At 38.2% G+C, this 17,725-nt stretch overlaps 2 protein-coding genes across 3 annotated transcripts; one reads left to right on the forward strand and one right to left on the reverse strand.

The window, feature by feature from the left end:
* Window positions 1-1,319: 1,319 nt before the first annotated feature.
* LOC141653126 (uncharacterized) lies at window positions 1,320-11,150 on the forward strand. Of its 2 annotated transcripts, none has more exons than XM_074460785.1 (4): window positions 1,320-1,977; window positions 4,606-4,977; window positions 5,097-9,163; window positions 10,794-11,150. In XM_074460785.1, the coding sequence occupies exons 1-3, from the start codon at window positions 1,852-1,854 to the stop codon at window positions 9,105-9,107; spliced, it is 4,509 nt and encodes a 1,502-aa protein (XP_074316886.1). In that variant the 5' UTR covers window positions 1,320-1,851; the 3' UTR covers window positions 9,108-9,163; window positions 10,794-11,150. The 2 variants fall into 2 exon arrangements, with proteins under 2 accessions (XP_074316886.1, XP_074316887.1); XM_074460786.1 differs by having other exon boundaries at window positions 1,355-1,977; window positions 4,606-4,981.
* Window positions 11,151-13,160: 2,010 nt separating this feature from the next.
* On the reverse strand, window positions 13,161-17,487 carry LOC141653127 (rac-like GTP-binding protein 3). Its single transcript, XM_074460787.1, has 8 exons — window positions 16,876-17,487; window positions 15,857-15,944; window positions 15,482-15,591; window positions 15,305-15,368; window positions 14,659-14,723; window positions 14,508-14,573; window positions 14,183-14,280; window positions 13,161-13,503 (listed from the first exon to the last, which is right to left on the reverse strand). The coding sequence occupies exons 1-8, from the start codon at window positions 16,978-16,980 to the stop codon at window positions 13,467-13,469; spliced, it is 633 nt and encodes a 210-aa protein (XP_074316888.1). The 5' UTR covers window positions 16,981-17,487; the 3' UTR covers window positions 13,161-13,466.
* Between the last annotated feature and the right edge of the window lie 238 nt (window positions 17,488-17,725).

The following is a 17,725-nucleotide window of genomic DNA, read 5'->3' on the forward strand; positions in this document are numbered from 1 at the left end:
TTGGTCATTTTAGGATAGTCTTTTAATAATATTTATAGACAATAATTGAGAAAAACAACTTGTTGCTCTTCTCTTGGAGAGGTTTACAAGGACGATTTGCTTAGCCGGTGATGAATGAAGTTATGTAAGACTTACCTTATAAGTGTATTATGAGGAAGAGTGAAAGCACAACAACACGATATAACACGCGGTGTAATAAAGCCCTATCTGAGATCGATCGAGTTTGGATGGACCCAAGAACAACTCAATTAAAGTTTAATTTCAAGCTCGTTAAGCTTTAAAAGTTGAAAGGTAAAATCGATTTGATAAAACGCCTGACTAGGCTCGATCATTGTTTCTTTATGTAGTTCTTTTCAAGCTCTAATGAACAATAAATACAATTACTACAAACGTAAAGGATACAAAATTACAATTAGATTAAAAAAAACACATACAAAGAAGTACGCGCTCCAAGCCTTATGCCCCAATCTCCTACTAATGTCCATATAGCAGAGTTTAAGTTAAACCTTCACCCGTTTAATTTTAAAATCTCATGAAACAGACTATTTATATTACAATCCTAATTACTCATTTACTCACACCGTCATATAACTAATAAATTTATTTTTGTGTTAGGAGTTAACTTATTAGATTCATGATTGATGGCGGCTATATTCATTCAATTATCTTGATTGATATCATATGCTAAACTTCAAAACGTATCATACAATCATACATGATACACTTCTCTCTATTTTACTTAACATTTATTTTTAATTTTATTATTATTATATTTAAGACTACACCTACTAAAGTTAGAAAGTTAGATTTGTTGTGAACCTTCCTCACTTGACTTGTCTATCTAAAATCCAAAAGTGATTCAAAAACCACAACTACTACTCCCACTTTATATTACTCTCAACTCTCAAGTCTCAAACCCTTATAGGAGTAATATTTAAATTGTTCGGATATAAGATGACACGTAAACACTTCATTTTAAACAAAAAAGAAGAAAGTTTCACATAAAATAAAACCGATTTAACCCTCGAACTACATATCATTTTCGACGCTTTACACTTGTAGTGATTATCGAGTGAAAACAACTCCAGCACTTGAAATTTGATATAAAATTACACATAAAAACACCATTTTAGACCAAAAAAACATAAAAAGCTCGCATAAAGTAGTCGACTTTAACAATCTGAGTATAGTTTCCGACGGTTTATCCGAATGAAAACAATATCATCTCAAACAACAAAGTTAGAAGGTAATACGTAAATCTTTTGTAAAACCGTTTCACGATAGTACCATGTACATACAATGCCACGTAGGCAAACCCCTTTACCTTTTGCCGTGTGGCGCAGTCTCACTTCTCACTCTTTTATTTCACTCCACTTTCTCTCTCTTCGCACTTCAATTAATTCTTCCTCAAAATCTACTTTCTTTATGTCAGATCCTCGATTTCTACTAAATTAATTCCTAATTTAACCTCGATTATTTCAATCGATCTATGTTTATCAACTTACAGATTTAGTTTCGCTACAATTCGACCCCAGATTTATATGATTTGAGGATAATTACGAAATCTAGGGTTTGCGTGAAAGAGGAAATTACTTCAATTAGCTCGATCAAGGTTTGTATATTGGTGAATTTCGCGACGATAATTGAAATTCCGGTGTCGTGAGACCTTGGATTTGTGTGATTTAGAGATAAAGACGAAATCTAGGGTTTGTGGTAAGCTGTGAAAGGGGGAATTAGTGATTTAGTTCGCTTAATTGTGTTGTTGAGGTTGTTGGAGTGTTGAATTTGGGGGAAAATAAGTGAAATTAGGGTTTTTTGTAGTGGGGTGAATTTGGGGGAAAATGCAAGGCTATGCTGGTGCATGGGAGGGAAGGTGGCGAGATTAGAAAACGAAGTCGGCACATGTTGTCGGTGTCTTCCGATTCGCCGACAGCTGTTGTTGTTCCCCGTGATTCTCCCCGTACTTGTTTCGTTAAGGTATTAATTTTATTGTCGTAATCAATCCCTTCTTGTTGATGTTGTATTTTGTTTGTTTATTTGCGCGTTTTTAAGTTGTTGAGTAGATGGTTAGTTATGATAGGCGAATGCGGATTGCTTTTTGTGAGAGCAGGTTAAGTTTTTCATGAGTTGGTTATGATTTCTGGGGAAGGTTGCGTAATTCGTTAGGAATATGCAACATCCTATGAGAGGTACGTTCTTATAGAGTGCCTGGTAATCTGGTATATTTTAAGTGAGCGCCAGGATAGGGTAGGCTCAAACCGGGTTGTTCGTGAAGTCTAGGGAATTGAGTAGTTAAGTTACGGAGTATTCAATTTGTTAGTATGGTGCGTACAATCTTAGTAGCTTACTTAGCTAGAAACTACGTGGGTGATAGCTACTCCATATTGTCGAAGGAGGTGAATAGAACTATAGGGCTAAACCAGTCTCTAATACAACCAATCCAAGCAGCGTAGGACCTTAGTTATGACGGAGGGGCCGGCCCTAGTTGAGTTTCCGTATTTTAGTGTAAATTTATTATTCGGCTCTCCACATTAGTGAGTGAGTCTTAAATATTTACACGGGAAATTAATATTTAAATCTCAGCCCCCTTTATTGTTTACTTCAAGATCCTCCACCACAACAACAATAACATTACCCCAGTGCCTCAATGGCTCCCGCAAATCGCGAGGAAGGAGAGGGAGGGCGGGGGGGTGTTGTCCTCTTTTAAAAGAGGTGAATAGGGATAACTAACGGTTGTATCAAGTATGGAGGGACCAATTGTGATATGAAAACACAGTGCAATTCTAAGAGGTATGGTTGCTCACATCTGAACCCCCACCCCCCACCCACCCCCCCCCCCCCCCCCCGCTAGTTTTATTATTGCTGGTGCTTTAAAAAGGAAATTGGTAAATGGCACAGGTTAATAAGATGAAAGGATAACGATTTCTTTTGTGTAATTCTATTTTGAAATGTCCGTTGTGAATGCTCACGGTGATGAGATTCTGCCACCAAGCACGTAGAGTGCTCTTTTATAACCCCCTTTATTTAGAGTGTGTTTGGATAGCAAAAATGGAGGGAAAGAGAGGGAAGGGGAAAGGAGGGAAGAGAAAGGGAGGGGGGAGGGGAGGGGAGGTGAAATGGGGAGTGGACAATTTCCCTCCAAATATTTCCTATTGTGGAGAGATTTTGGTTTGCCTTGGAGGAAGGAAAATGGATTCCTCCAAATCCCTCCCCCTCTATTTCCCTCCACCCTTATTTGTTATCCAAACAAGGGATTTTTTAAATCCCTCTACTGTCCCTCCCTTTGCTTTCCCTCCAAATCTCTCAATCTAAACACACCCTTAATTTCTTCCACTTCCAAAATGACACATTGGTTGAGAAATATAATGAACAATACCAAAATAGAGAGGAAAAGTAGGTGGCGATATGTATGTGAGAGAAGTGGAAGGTCTAAAGAAAAAATCAGGGGAAACTAAGAAATTGACCAAAAAATGACAAGTAGAAGAGATCAAAGAAAAGGAGGGAGTATACATCATCATTCTCATAGTTGACATTAGTCTGTAACGAAAATGAAGAAGAGAGAATATTGGATGAAAATGGGGAGAACATAATAATAATAATGTACCATGGAAATATTTATCGACGGTTTATATTTTTGGATCGATTGAGCTTAACTCTCATCCTTTCCTTCAACCTCATACGAAACTGATCAGCATAGGAAACTTTTATGTAACTGATGTAGAATGATTTTCGGTGATCATTAATTTTCAGATTAAAATATTATGGTACTTGGAAGAGAACTTTTTGTTGAGATCGTTGTTCTCAGATTGGGAAACTGCACTTTTTTTTTATTCTGTTTGGTGAATGTGGTACCGTGATTATGTTCCTGCTCTATGTTAGGAGCTGGCAGTGATTACGATGGTCTCAAAGGGAGGGCAGACTCCTTATTTCCATTGAATTTTGTACTACCCTTATATGTTTCTTACATATATATTTTAGATTCCCCTGAACTCTTTCAACGCTAGTTACATGATCTATAGATATTTTATCATTACTTTGAAATTACTACTGGGAAGTGATATTTGATATTTCCTTTTCTCAATTTATCGGTAAAGGATTACGAACTTAAGCGTAGTTTTTTCAGACTGTACCCGTATATTTTCTTCTTTATCTCATATGGTGATTAACCGATTAAGAAGTAAGAATCTTTTTTGAGACTTTCCTTATGGATGTGATTGCCTGGCAGTCCATGTTTCTCCCTGCCTAAGATTGTTTGTGTATGGCAAATTAGTTCCTGGTAGCTTATATATTATGAAATCTAAGATCTCTTGTTTTGGCCTTTGGGTCTTTTCTTGTTTCTGGGATTCTTGTAAGCTTCTCATCTTATCCTTTAACCTATCGTTTGGTAGTCTATAAATGTATATTCCACACATTATTGCATATTCTGATTAAATAAAATTTGTTGAGTTGCGGACAGGGTCCTCATTGTTCTACAGTGTAATTCTTTGGTTGTATTGTTTTTTGTCTCCTTATAAAATGGCTCTACTTTCTTGATTTGATTTATGAGACTGACTGCTTCGATATTCTTAGTCATTACATGTTATATAAGTTGTTTTTCTCTTCTAGGATGGTCGGAAGATTAGTGTTGGTGATTGTGCTCTCTTCAAGCCTGCACAAGACTCTCCTACTTCTGTAGGTATAATTTATTCCTTCACTCCAAAGAAAGAAAGTAATTTGACACTTGGTGTTAAGTGGCTATATCGACCTGCTAAAGTAAAACTCCTGAAAGGTGTTGCACTTGAAGCTCTACCAAACGAAGTTTTCTATTCGTTCCTCTTGGATGAGATACCTGCTGCATCACTACTTCATCCGTGTAAAGTCGCTTTTCTACCCAAAGGTGCTGAACTTCCACCGGGGGCTGCATCATTTGTGTGTCGTCGTGTTTATGACATCACAAACAAGTGTTTATGGTGGCTTTCAGATCAGGATTTTATTGATGTATGTGAGTCAATGCATTGCCCATTGGCTATTATTTGTTTTCTTCTCTTTTCAATCTGATATTGGAAACTGTTAAATCTTGTTCATGGCTATTAATTTTTTTTGGAATTCTTCTCCAGGAACGGCAAGAAGAAGTAGATAAACTATTACGTAAAACACATTTAGAAATGCACGCATCGTTAGATAAGCAACAAGGCCCTCATTCTTCAAATGGCTTAGCAGCTACTTCTACACAAAAACACAGTCCAGATGGTGTGCAGAATAGTAGCTCTTACTTATATTCTAAACCGAAAGGAAAAAAGAGAGATCGAGGTGACCAGTCTTCCGAGATCATCAAGCGTGAACGAAATGCTCGCGGGGATGAGGGGGACTCTTGTCAGTTGAGATCTGAAAGATTCCTGAACTTGGAAATTGCTAAGGTCGCCGAAAGAGGTGGACTTGCAGATTCTGAAGCTGTAGCAAAACTGGTGCATCTTATGCAACCTGAAAGATCTCAGAGAAAGATTGATTTGGCAGGGCGATCTATGCTCGCTGGTATTATAGCTGCCACAGATAAGCCTGATTACCTCAGTCAGTTCATTCAGCTTAGAGGTTTAGTTGTATTGGATGAATGGCTTCAGGAGGTTCACAAGGGTAAAATAGGGAATGTAAAAGATAGTGATAAATCTGTAGAGAATTTCATATTGGTTTTACTATGTGCACTTGTTAAGCTTCCTGTGAATCTTAATGCTTTACAGATGTGTAACATTGGTAAATCTGTTAATTATTTGCGTTCTCACAAAAATTCTGAGATTCAGCAGAAAGCAAGGAGTTTGGTTGACACCTGGAAGAAACGCGTCGAGGCTGAAATGACCCTCAGTGATGCAAAACCTGGTTCTACTCATCCTGTTCCATCGCCAGGCAGGTCAAGAGATGGTTTTCATGGTATTGGTGGCTATAAGAATCCTTCTTCCATGAAACCTAGCTCAGTGAAGCTTGCCCAGGGGGAGGCTAAATTAAAATCAGGATCTGCATATCAAAGTAATGCTAGGCCAGCATTGGCACACGTGCCAACTATAAATAACTGCAACGATGAGCAATCGAGAATTTTTGATTATGGTGGAAGCTCCGAGGCATCTCCGATAGTGGGAAGGGAGGAAAAAAACAGTGTTTCAAGCCATTTGCACACTGATAGCCAGTGCTCGAGTGACCATGATAAATATTTGCTTCCATGTGGAAAAGACGACTCGAAGAGATCCACAACCGGTTCCAAGAGTGTGGATAAAGCCATCGGAAGTGACTCCAGACTGTGCAGACATGGGAAAATAACAAATAGAAGTTCAGTTGAAAAAAATGATCGTTCGGTTCCTGAGGGGAACTATCAGAAACTCATTGTTAAAATTCCGACCAGAGTCCACGGAGCTGCTCAGAGTATTGTTCGAGCATCTGCTGAAGATCCCTCTAGTAGAAACAGTAGAGCATCTTCTTCTCCATCGGAGACGTGTGACAAGTCAGATGCTACTTTGCGGGGAAAACACAACCCTCACAAATCTGATGAGGCAAATGGTTTATCAGCTGCTGAACACCAAAGAACTAGTGACACCAAGAGATCACCAGATGTTTCAAAAGCTGCGTGTTCTCCTGCTATGAATGAAGTGAAATCAAGTACAGCGCATGATTCTGCTTTCGGTCCCTTGAATGCGTTAATTGAAAGCTGTATCATGCTCGCAGAAGCTGATGTGTCAATGTCAGCTGGCGATGATATCGGAATAAAGTTGCTTGCCAGTGTAGCTGTAGGCGAAATCTCTGATTTTGGTATTGTTTCTCCAGCTGTTTCTCCACATAGACCATCCAATTCTGATATCATTTTGCCAGCTGGCGATGATTGTATTATCTCTTCAGTTTCAAATATCAATGATGGAGAATCTACTCAGCACTTGGGTATTCCTCAGGAGGATTTACATCAAAAGAAGGAAGACTGTTTGCGAGACAATGGGATATCAGTCGAACACGTCACCATTCCTTTCACAAGAGGGAGTGTAGCTGATGCGAAGGCTGAGGTTTTTAATGAAAAGGAAAAGGAAGGAAGTGTGAAAGATGAATGTTGTCATCAGCTTCCTGTTTCTAGCGAGTCGGTTGCTAATGACGTGGAAGCCAAAGATAGAGTGAATGATGTTTCATTTTATGAGAAGTTTGACAATACAGCTCACAGAGATACCACATATCCTTCAGTTAATAATGGTGTTGACTTAAAAAATAATGTTCGTGTGGAGCCTGAACGCCTCAGCCTTATGGAGCAAAATTCACGTTCAGTATCTTTGTACTCTGAATCTAGATTTGCGGATGAGATGCCAGTGATTTCTTCCAGAACAAGTCGACATTTTATTGCTGCAAGAGCGACTATTAATGTTGTAAAACCCACATCTGTTGATCTCTGTGATCACGCGATCGAGGAAGGTAAGAAAAAAATAGTCCAAGAAAATGTTCCTCCTCAAATTCATGAGAATCAAGAGGATTGCGGAATGCGTTGTGCTGATGTGTCTATGGATACTGGCAGCAAGGATGAAAATTTGGATAAAAGGGAGGCGTTTCTGCAGCAATCCTGTCATTCAAGTCCTCAATTGTGTTCTTCTTCAGTTGTTTTGACAGAACATCTTCATTCGAGTACAAAAGAGGCCAACTTTCAAGGACAAAGAAACGAGGATAGTGGTTCATTTTCTGCTACAGGAGGTTCAGTTGGAAAAACAAAGCACATATTTGACTTAAATGAAGGTCTAAATGCCGATGATGGAAATCTCGTGGAGCCTGTAAGTGGGGCTATTGATCCTTGCAATGCTGTTGTTTGCCCAGTTAGCCTCTCGCAAGTCCCTATTGCATCTGCTTCAGGCAGCCTCCTGACATCAGCTATCACTAAGAAGCCCTTTGTCCCAACTCATGACTTGTTAAGGAGCAAAACAGAACTTGGATGGAAAGGGCCAGCGTCGACGAGTGCATTTCGTCCAGCCGAGCCAAGAAAAGTGCCGGAGTTACTTCCTTGTGTAAGTGGCGCTTCTCGTTCTGTTGGTAGTGCTTGCAAACAAGCACGTCCACCTTTGGATTTTGACCTTAATGTGGCAGATGAAAGTTTTGATCAGGACTCTGAATTTAAACTCAATTCTGTTTGTAAGTTGGAGACTACAGCGTCTTTGCATAGCCGTGGAGGTCTTGATCTTGATCTGAATAAAATTGAAGGTTCAGATATGGTACAACAGTCAGCTAGTGAAAGTCTTAGAAATGAAATATCGATTCCCCCTGTCAAGGTAATGTCATCCAGTATATTCTCAAATGGAGAAGCCAGTGGGAAAATGGACTTTGATTTGAACGATGGGCCTGCGATAGAGAAACTGCCGGTTGAACAAATGTCATATAGTCAACTTGGTTGTAACAATAATCCTCTGCAATCGTCATTTGGACCTAGATTTTACAACTCTAATGCAGGGAACTTAATTGCCTGGAACCCTCCTGGAACGAGCTATTCAGTTAGTGTATCACCATCTGGATTGCCTGATAGAAAGACGTTTTCAGTAGGTGGTATAGGGGGTGGTCCCAATCGTGTTATGGGTGGTTCTACCTCAGGCTTGTCATTTTATCCTGATACCTACAGGGGATCTGTGTTAGCATCCTCCCCTGCTTTGCCTTTTCAGCACGCCTCATTTCAGTATCCTGTATTTGGATTTAGGCCTGGCTTTCCTCCACTTACATCTTCCTTGGCGAGTGGACCATCAGGATACGTGGATCCGATCACTAATGGGCGTATTTCTGCTATCCCTTCTCAATTGGTTGGAAATGCAGCAGCAGTTTCTTTTCAGTATCCATATGGTTTTCCGCATTCTGTTCCGGACGTTGGCAATAATGGAGTATTTGATAACAATCAAAAATGGGGAAATCAGGGCCTGGATCTCAATTCAGGCCCTGGAGTTATTGACGTGGAAGGGATAGATCGGTCAATGCCAACTGGATCTAGACAGGTCTCTGCCATCAGTTCACAGCCGCTTGTGGAGGAGCAAGCAATGATGTATAGCATGGGAGGCGGCGTTCTTAAAAGGAAAGAACCTGATGGAGGGTCTAGCATGGATAAACTCAATTTCAAGCAGCCTTCTTGGTGGAGATAGATATATTAGTTGATGCCGTAAAGTGACCCTTCAAAACTGGAACTCCTGTTGCCTATGTAAGCTTCTTTTATAGTTCATTTGTTTTCATCTTTTATGCTTGATCAGCATAGGGTCTTAATTGTTTTCATATCTCCATTGAGGTATATTGTTCATCCTACTGAGTCTGAGTTTACTTGCGTCAGTGTTAGGGTAGATTTTTGTATGTTTGTTTTTCCTATCTCAATCAAATGTAGAAGTGTCGTTTTGAGCTGCAGTACCTTTACATTGTGCTAAAACTTCAGGCAGGCACCACAGTGCTTCCATGAAATTTTTTAAACCTGCATTAGGATGCTAGTCAGCATGATGAAATTGCAATGGTGCACATGATGCGAAAGCCAGAGCTTTTTACACTTGGGTTCTTATAAACACAACACTGATATAAGATACATTCCTTGTCTACGTGAAATCTTTTGCTCTTTTGAAAGTTGAACTTCCTTTCAATACCCATGTTTTGTAGTAGGCTTAAGGCTTAAGTCTTGCAGTGGTGGTGTCATAACTCATAAAGGTTTAGTCGTGACTGTGCTTGTGTGCACAAAGACCATGTACGCATGTAGTCATTGCGACTGCAAGGAGAACACCATTAATCATGACTGATTACGCATGTCCATCAAGTTTCATTGTCCACAAACATTGTGTAATACTCCCCCCCATTCTCTAATAATGTTCCCATTTGTAAATGGCTCAACAACCAAGGAGAAAAGGATTAAACCATGTGGGCCAGTTTTTAGGAAATAATAGGACTAATCAAGTGGGAGTTGAGTGATTAATTTTTCCACTAAATGTCTTAGGAAAGTTAAAACCATGTGCCATCGACATCTCCCACCACCGAACGTCACCATCACCGCCATCGTCAGCCGCCACCATCAACCGCCAACCCCACCCCACACCTCCAACAACCCCCAAAAAACGAGATCTGAAAACATACAGACCTGAAAATAAATACAACAATAGATCCGATAAAAACGAGTGGGTGGTGGTGTTGGTGGTAGTTGGAGGATAGGGAGGGAGTTTGTGCAGGTGTCGAGGAGAAGAAAGACAAGCGCGTGCAGGTGCAGGTGTCGAGCAGAAGAAAGACGAGCGGGTGAGAAATTAGGAGTGTTTAGTTGGTGCTTGTCGGAATCAGGGTCGGTTGGAATCTGAGATATAAGAAGGATTATATGGGTTAAATGAGGGTAAAATGTGTAAATATCAAAGTGGCATTAGGATAGAATGGTCATTTTAGATACCCATAAAAGGAAATAAAGCAAATGGGAACATTATTAGAGAATGGAGGGAGTAGTAATTATCTATGGGCTATTCCTTACACCCAGAGAAAGATATACATATTAATATATTAGTGTGAAAAGAGACAGTGGTCATTCATTTTAGGAGATTACGGGAAGTGAACTATCTTTCTCTTTGTTATTGTTCCTCTCCTTGTATTTCATGAGAGGGTACATCTCTTGTTGCTAGCTTGATTTTATTTTCTTTTCGAATTTTGTTATGAGTCTGGATTAATTGTTATAAGCTGCCGGCAATTGCTCCATACGGTGTTGCTATATTACTTGCAAATATATTCACTTTCAAGACTAAAAGTATGCCCATGTTACTTGCCTGACAACTACATAATCTAACTCTTGTTTCTCTTTTATGCCATTTGTGTTCCAGTTTATAGAAGACGGACCCAAACTAACTGCCAAGAAGTCATCCACCTAACTCTTGTCAGAAGGATTGGTGGTAAGTGAGTAAACTGACGTGTTTGTAAGTCTCCGACCCCCATACCCTGCTGTACTGATTCTGCTGTACGTAAAAAGAATATATTGGAGGTTCTGCGCTTTTCATAGCGTGGTTTTCCCTAAAGATGGCTGTTGCTCGGTATTCCATCTGTAGATAGTTGAAATGACTGAGAAATGAGCCTTTATGTCCATTCGTTTTCTCAATCTTCCAGCAATGGATGTTGAGTTTGTTTGTATGTGTTTTTCTTTTTAAGGAAAAATTAGTCTATTCTTTCTCATCCTAGCTAAACATTTGTTGCCTCACTATATTTTCTCTTTACTAAATTCACACTGTTCAACATTGTCTGCTGTTCTTCATAAGCATGGTGCTAAATCTCAGTTTGAGAAGTCATTAAGCATAAATATTGGGAATACTGCCTCTTAATGTGGTTGCACTAACCTTCAAAACCCTGATAACTTGGTCACGATGTAGTTTTGCTGCCAAAATCTAACCAACTCCATAAGCATCTGCTTTTGGTGGACTGTTGAGCGAAGTTATTCTGGGAATTGGTGAGGTAAGTATGCTATGCTCAATTCTCATCGGTGATCTTTTCCTCTTTCGTGGTGGGGTTCAGACAGGGTATTCATTTTGCCATTTGCTCTGTCATTGAGCTTCATAAGCTCGTGTTCCTGAAACTGCAGTTTCTTCATTTCACAAACAAATGATGTGCATGTTGTTCATAGATATGCCGCTGTTTGTAGAACATTATTGTTTGTTTACCAGCAAATGTCTGGTCGGTAGCAATTTGTTGGTGTTGGTCCCTTTTTTTAAGGGGCAACGGGAAAATATGTAATTTGTTGTATTGGCCTTGAAGCTGTCAACTTTTTCATGTTTTTGATTGTTAATTTACAGCTTCACCTTCTCTGAGTTAAGTGGTTTTAGCTTAGCCTAAGGCCTAATACTACTTTTTTGAATAGATGACAGTCGCAAGTATCTAACAATTTTCTTCCATATAACACAATAAGGAGCTGAAGTTTAATTGTAATGGATGTCGACTCAGATTGTGTTCTTGGTTAGTTCTATACAGCCACACATGTACTAGTTGTATGTTATTTGAGTGTAACATTATTTACTGGTGCTTTTATATGGTTGTGAGTTGTGACTCATGATGGTTGAAGTCTTGAAGATAATTGATTGTGTCATTACTCATTAGCTTCAGTGGGTAAGCACTAAGCAGTAAGCAAGGGAAATTGGCGCGTTCTTTAGATCTCTCTGAACTGGGTCCGTGAGCTGCGTTATTTGGTTTATTTATATTTATTTATAATAATTAGATGGAGATATGAAATGCATTAGTCTGGAAAAAAATAGTACTTATTAATGATGATATCTTTCTGATGAAGCTAATGACTTACCTAACATCTTTGTATTTGGAAGGCAATTTGCTACAAACAAGTGGACATCTTTTATCTTAATGTAGCAGTCATCCAAATCGATGTAATTGGACCATTAATAAACAACCGTAACTAATAGCACGATCAGTCTGACAACTTTGCTTTTGACAATTGCAATGTACATGATCCTCTTCCCCCCGATATGAATGATGTTTTTAATGTAACTTGTTTACCAGGGAGTGGTTGTGGCTATACGTTGTTTTTTACTATAGAAGTAGCGAATTGGATGATCCGGCCGCCTCTTCCCTTCCCAATATGAACCTTGAGTCATCAAATCCTTGCGGATTGGGCTGCCCAGTCCCCCCTACGTGACTGGCGTTTCAAAAGGCGAAACCGCAGGTTTGGCAATCTAAGTGGCCTTTAGTCAGCATTATTAGAGTACATATTAGGGGCGAGTGAAGGACAGGAGTCGAGTAGGAAAACAAGAGAAGCAACACCGCCTTATTTCTCAACATAGAGGCAGAGATCTATAGCATAATAGCGAGCCGTGAGTGTTTATTAATGTTCTATGACAGAAGATCTATAGCATAATAGCGAGCTGTGAATGATTTGAATTTTCACAGTTGTGGTAGCTCGGTTATTGGAGCCTTGGAGGAGAGTTTGAAAAATGATCTATGGAATACAATACAATTCCATTTCACGGATGGGTCGATATATACTTGTCGAACAATTTCATATCAAAATTTGTCGTAATGATTCTACTTAGCTAACTCATGAAGGTTGGATGGAACACTCAACAGCATGTAAGCCTTGTGCTGTTATATCAACCCTGACGTATGAGTAGGTTCACTCGTCAAAGGCGAGTCTTCGAAGCACCGAGTCAAGTGTGCAAAGTCAAATAGTTTTCAACAAAAGACCACATAATCATATCCTTGAAACAAAAAACTACTTGAAAAACTTAAAACAAAGTTTTCTACATCCAATCAAAGTAAAGCTATTCCCCTATGAACCGAGAAACTGAATCAGGCCTAGTTAAACTGTCAAAAACAATAAACACCCTTAATCGAGAGAGTATAAACCCGTTTACCACCTGTAATGCGACAATGTGATGATCATGAAAAGACCAATTAATAATTTGGAAAAGAATGCCACCAACTAAATATACAGAAAACTAATATGCTGCAATTCTACTATTGACAGCATCTATATATGATGAGGTCCTTGCTCATTGAGTTCAGTTGAGACATGCAAGCCTTTTACAACACATCTTCCTGCACAAACACACGTATCAGTTTGACCCTCAGACGTATCAGTACTTCAGTAGGTCTCGTCTCTAGATTAATCATCGAATTTCATCTACTTAAAGCTTAATCAACAGTCATGGTATTTATCTCGATTCGAGACTTGATCTCAAAATTGATTTTTCGGTGTTGTGCAATACATGGGACGATGTTGCCTTATTATGTGTGTGTCACGGCCCAAATTCAATAACACGAGTATAATAGGTGTGTAACAAAAGTTGGCTTACATTGAGGTTAGTTGACTGAGCCACAACAACCTATAGGTGGTGCCAATTGCCATTGTGGTAGGAGGGGAGAGACGTGGATGGGTAGACCAATTGCTTTCATTTAATATTATTCATCGAGTCATCTCACTCGCATTAAGCAACCCTTGGTTGCTAAATACATCAAATGACACATCATAATGATAATCGAACTAGGTTGTGTTATTGTTAGCCTAGTATTTAATCTCACTAAAGAGAATCATGATCAACCACATCATTTGATTATCATCTTAACGCAGCTGCAGCGCCATTTAACTATTAAATCATTTCCTGGCCTCAACTTCCAAGATCGGGTTCCCAAAAGTGATCAATTAGTCCTATCATAATACGCAATGAAACCTACAGCCTTGAAGAAGATACTGATATTAGTAAAACAAGGCACTCACATTGAAAATCCTCGCTTAGGCTTCTTTTTCTTCTCTTTTTGTTTCTGAGAAGGCTTGATGACAACTTTGATTGCAGCATCAAAAACCGCTTTCACATTCTGAAAAGCCACGCACGAATACAGAATAGGTTAAGATTAAACCTTAACAGTGCAGAACAATGTTCTTGAAGGAATGATATAATTCAACAAGAGGTTTAACACACGTAATGCCTACGCCATGAGCCCATGACACTAGCTTAGCTGGTAAGACTCGCGGGTCATGACCTAGTTCATATACGTGGATATGCAGTGAAGCATCAATGCTACAAGTTCATATATGTGCATACCTGCTGAGTTTTCGAGCTGCACTCGACATAGTAAGCAGCACCAATTTGTTTGCGAAGTTCCTCACCCTGATTCATGAAGTTCCTCTAATGTCAACCGATAAAAATTAAATTAGCTCTAATAATGCGAATGGATTGATGTTAAGGGATTTACCTCTGCTGTGCTCACGGGAACTATTCCAGGACGATCAGCCAAGTAGTGTTTATCTTCACGAAGATCTGGTTGCACAATAGGAAAATCATGAAACATAAAGAATTACCGAGTAGAAGATAAGTAGGCTTCATAAGCTACACTTTGGACCGGGGACAGGGACAAGCAGCCATGTTCATGCTCTAGATCAGTTGATCAGATTTCAGACCACTCTGCTCGAAACAGAATAAGTTATTTGTGTTTGTTTTCCCTTCTAGGTGTAAATGGAGATTGGAGACAGCGATAATTAGAACACTTCAATGAAGACGCTGTCTTAGCCGACATTAAAAAGCCTAAAAAGTTGTCATATTTTTCTTACTTGTAACTTGTCTAGTGAGTGTTGTACGGAACGGCCTCACATATGAACATACCTAAATGCTCATAATGAGATGGTCCAACTAGTAAGACCATTACATATAAGTTGTCGTAATACTTGCCTCAGCTCTAAGACCCCTAACCACTCACTATATGAAATCTAATGACATCTAACATGAAAAAGAGCATTTAATTTAATGAAGTCTGCTCATGAGGCCAATCACAAGATTCACAACACCGAGAAAATGAAGCAGAAGAGACCCGACACACTAGACAATGAGTATTAAAGTCTTACCCAATTTGGTCCCAGCTAAAACTAATGGAACTCCTGGTGCATGATGCTGAAGCTCTGGTATCCACTGATCAAGAAAATGCATGTCAACAGTTGCACATGGGTATTTTAGTCTCCTAATGGGAAACCAAAAATCGTCTGTACTATTCAAGTGTTCTCAATTCAATAAAGAAGGTGTACCTTCTTAAGGACGTTCTCATAGCTGGCTCGACTAACCAACGAGAAAGCCAAGACAAAGACATCAGCACCTCGGTAACTCAGTGGCCTTAATCTGTTGTAATCCTCTTGTCCTACACAAGAAAGATCGAAAACATTAAACTCCAATTTCTATTACTCAATTTGATCAAAAAAAGGAATCACAAACTACCTTCCTAATTTACAAAATTACAAAACATGTGCTGATTTTTACAGTCCTGCAATTAATTGCGGTATAATAAGATGGGCTAGTCGGTCCTCAGAGTGAATATCAATCTTTGAAGTGGAAAAGTCAGACAGCGGTAGTGTAAAACCCGATATCCAAAGTAAAGTGACAAACTTCGGAACTTAAAAGCTCACCAGCAGTATCCCAGAGGCCTAAATTCACAGTGATACTTTCGACCACCACATTTGCACTGAAATTGTCAAATACAGTTGGGATATAGTCCTGGAACACACAAATAACACCTCTTATGACAATTACAAAGTAGTTATCACACATAAATATCGAAACTTTTAGGTTAAAAAGTAAAGATAACATCCAAAACAGCTGCAACAACCAGTCACCCAACAGAAAAAAAAATCAGCAAATAAAACCAAATTGCATAATATAAACATAGAAACAATGCTAATTGAGATACCCAAATGACAATTTACATCAGATCATCTCTTCTGAGAATTACATTGTTCCTACAACACTAATACTGATATAATTCAAACAACGAAACCGAAAAAATGGCATTTACAATCTGGCAATTGATCCATTGTTTATTATTCCCTCTTTACATTTTTCTTCATTTCCGATGAGTATTTTAATCAAACGTAAAATAAATAAACCAGTAGAGACTTGAGACAGAGGCAGTAGTTATTACTTCAGTTATTATTATACATAAAGATGGAAACTTTTAGGTTATGAAACCAAGAAAACACCCAAAAAGGTGGAACAACCAGTCACCCAGCAGAAAAAAACTGTAAAACAAGCAAATTTTGAACCAAATTGCACAACATAAACATAGAAACAATGCTAATTAAGATACCCAAATGATAAATTACAATGTTTTTACACCACAATACATCATCTTTTCATGAAAATGATAAATTATTTAGTTATTAAACATAAATTACTCATAAAGATGGAAACTTTTAGGTTACAAAATAAAGGTAACACCCAAAAAAGCTGCAACAATCAATTACCCAACAAAAAAACAGCAATTTAGAACCAAATTACATAACATCAACCTAGAAACAAGAACATTGCCCCAGTGCCTCAATGGCTCCCGCAAATTGCGAGGTACAAAATCATAAATTACATTTCCAAACCAATTTGGAACCAAATTACATAACATAAACATAGCAAGATGGTAAATTTGGAAACTTACAGTGGGGAATTTGTTACTAGTATAACAAATTAGCATACATGTTTTACCAACAGCACCATCTCCTACTGTCACACATTTGATGAACTTTGAAACATTTGAAGCCATTGATCAAATTTCACCAAATTTCACCACCCAAATATAAACAATTATATAATTTTTATAAAAGTAAGAAACTTTAGTTATAAAATTCAGAAAAACTTAGATTTTTGAGTGATTTAATGATGAGGGGCAAAAGTATTTTTGGGGAAAGATGGTGATTTATGTGACAGACAGACAAAATCACATGAATCTTACTAGTTTCATCAAAACACAAACATAAATGACAAAAACATATACAAATACAAACACTTTTTAATCTTTATCTTTTGTTAGCTGTAGAGTGTAGTATAAAACAAGCTTTTTGTTTTGTTTTTGATATATTATTCTCTTTTTATTTATTCAGCACAAAAAATAAGACTGATTTTTTGTACTTGCAGTTTATATTTAATAAATTAAAACTGAATTTTTTTTATAATAAAATTTTGGATAGAAAACAGTAATAAATGGTGATGTTTCATAAAGAAATAAACCAAACAAAAAGAGATCTTTGGTTGTAATGGGGTGGTACACTATACTATGATTAACATTGGGGTTGCATTATATAATAATCTGGTAGATTTGATGTAGATTATTGCTAATCTGGTAGATTTTGATGATAAGAATAGATAGTTTGCTTTATTTTATCAAATTAAGTGCAGGTTTTTGATTTTTTTTTTTCCATTTAGTCGTTTGGTTGACGTAGGAATTGTATTTCATGGACAATTGGATGTTATTTAGACAATGTTATTTTAGGCAGAAGGAAGCTGAGCTG

The sequence above is a fragment of the Silene latifolia genome, chromosome 4, assembly GCF_048544455.1.
Source record: "Silene latifolia isolate original U9 population chromosome 4, ASM4854445v1, whole genome shotgun sequence".
Classification (NCBI taxonomy): domain Eukaryota; kingdom Viridiplantae; phylum Streptophyta; class Magnoliopsida; order Caryophyllales; family Caryophyllaceae; genus Silene; species Silene latifolia.

What these genes read in the sequence shown, in the direction of transcription:
- LOC141653126 (XM_074460785.1), top strand. Translation starts at nt 1,852, where the DNA reads ATGCTGGTGCATGGGAGGGAAGGTGGCGAGATTAGAAAACGAAGTCGG. An exon ending in CCCGTACTTGTTTCGTTAAG is followed by an intron (nt 1,978 to 4,605) that starts GTATTAATTTTA and finishes TTTCTCTTCTAG; the next exon opens with GATGGTCGGAAGATTAGTGT. An exon ending in CAGATCAGGATTTTATTGAT is followed by an intron (nt 4,978 to 5,096) that starts GTATGTGAGTCA and finishes ATTCTTCTCCAG; the next exon opens with GAACGGCAAGAAGAAGTAGA.
- LOC141653127 (XM_074460787.1), bottom strand. Translation starts at nt 16,980, where the DNA reads ATGGCTTCAAATGTTTCAAAGTTCATCAAATGTGTGACAGTAGGAGAT. An exon ending in CTAGTAACAAATTCCCCACT is followed by an intron (nt 15,945 to 16,875) that starts GTAAGTTTCCAA and finishes TGTGTGTTCCAG; the next exon opens with GACTATATCCCAACTGTATT. An exon ending in ATGAGAACGTCCTTAAGAAG is followed by an intron (nt 15,369 to 15,481) that starts GTACACCTTCTT and finishes TTTCTTGATCAG; the next exon opens with TGGATACCAGAGCTTCAGCA.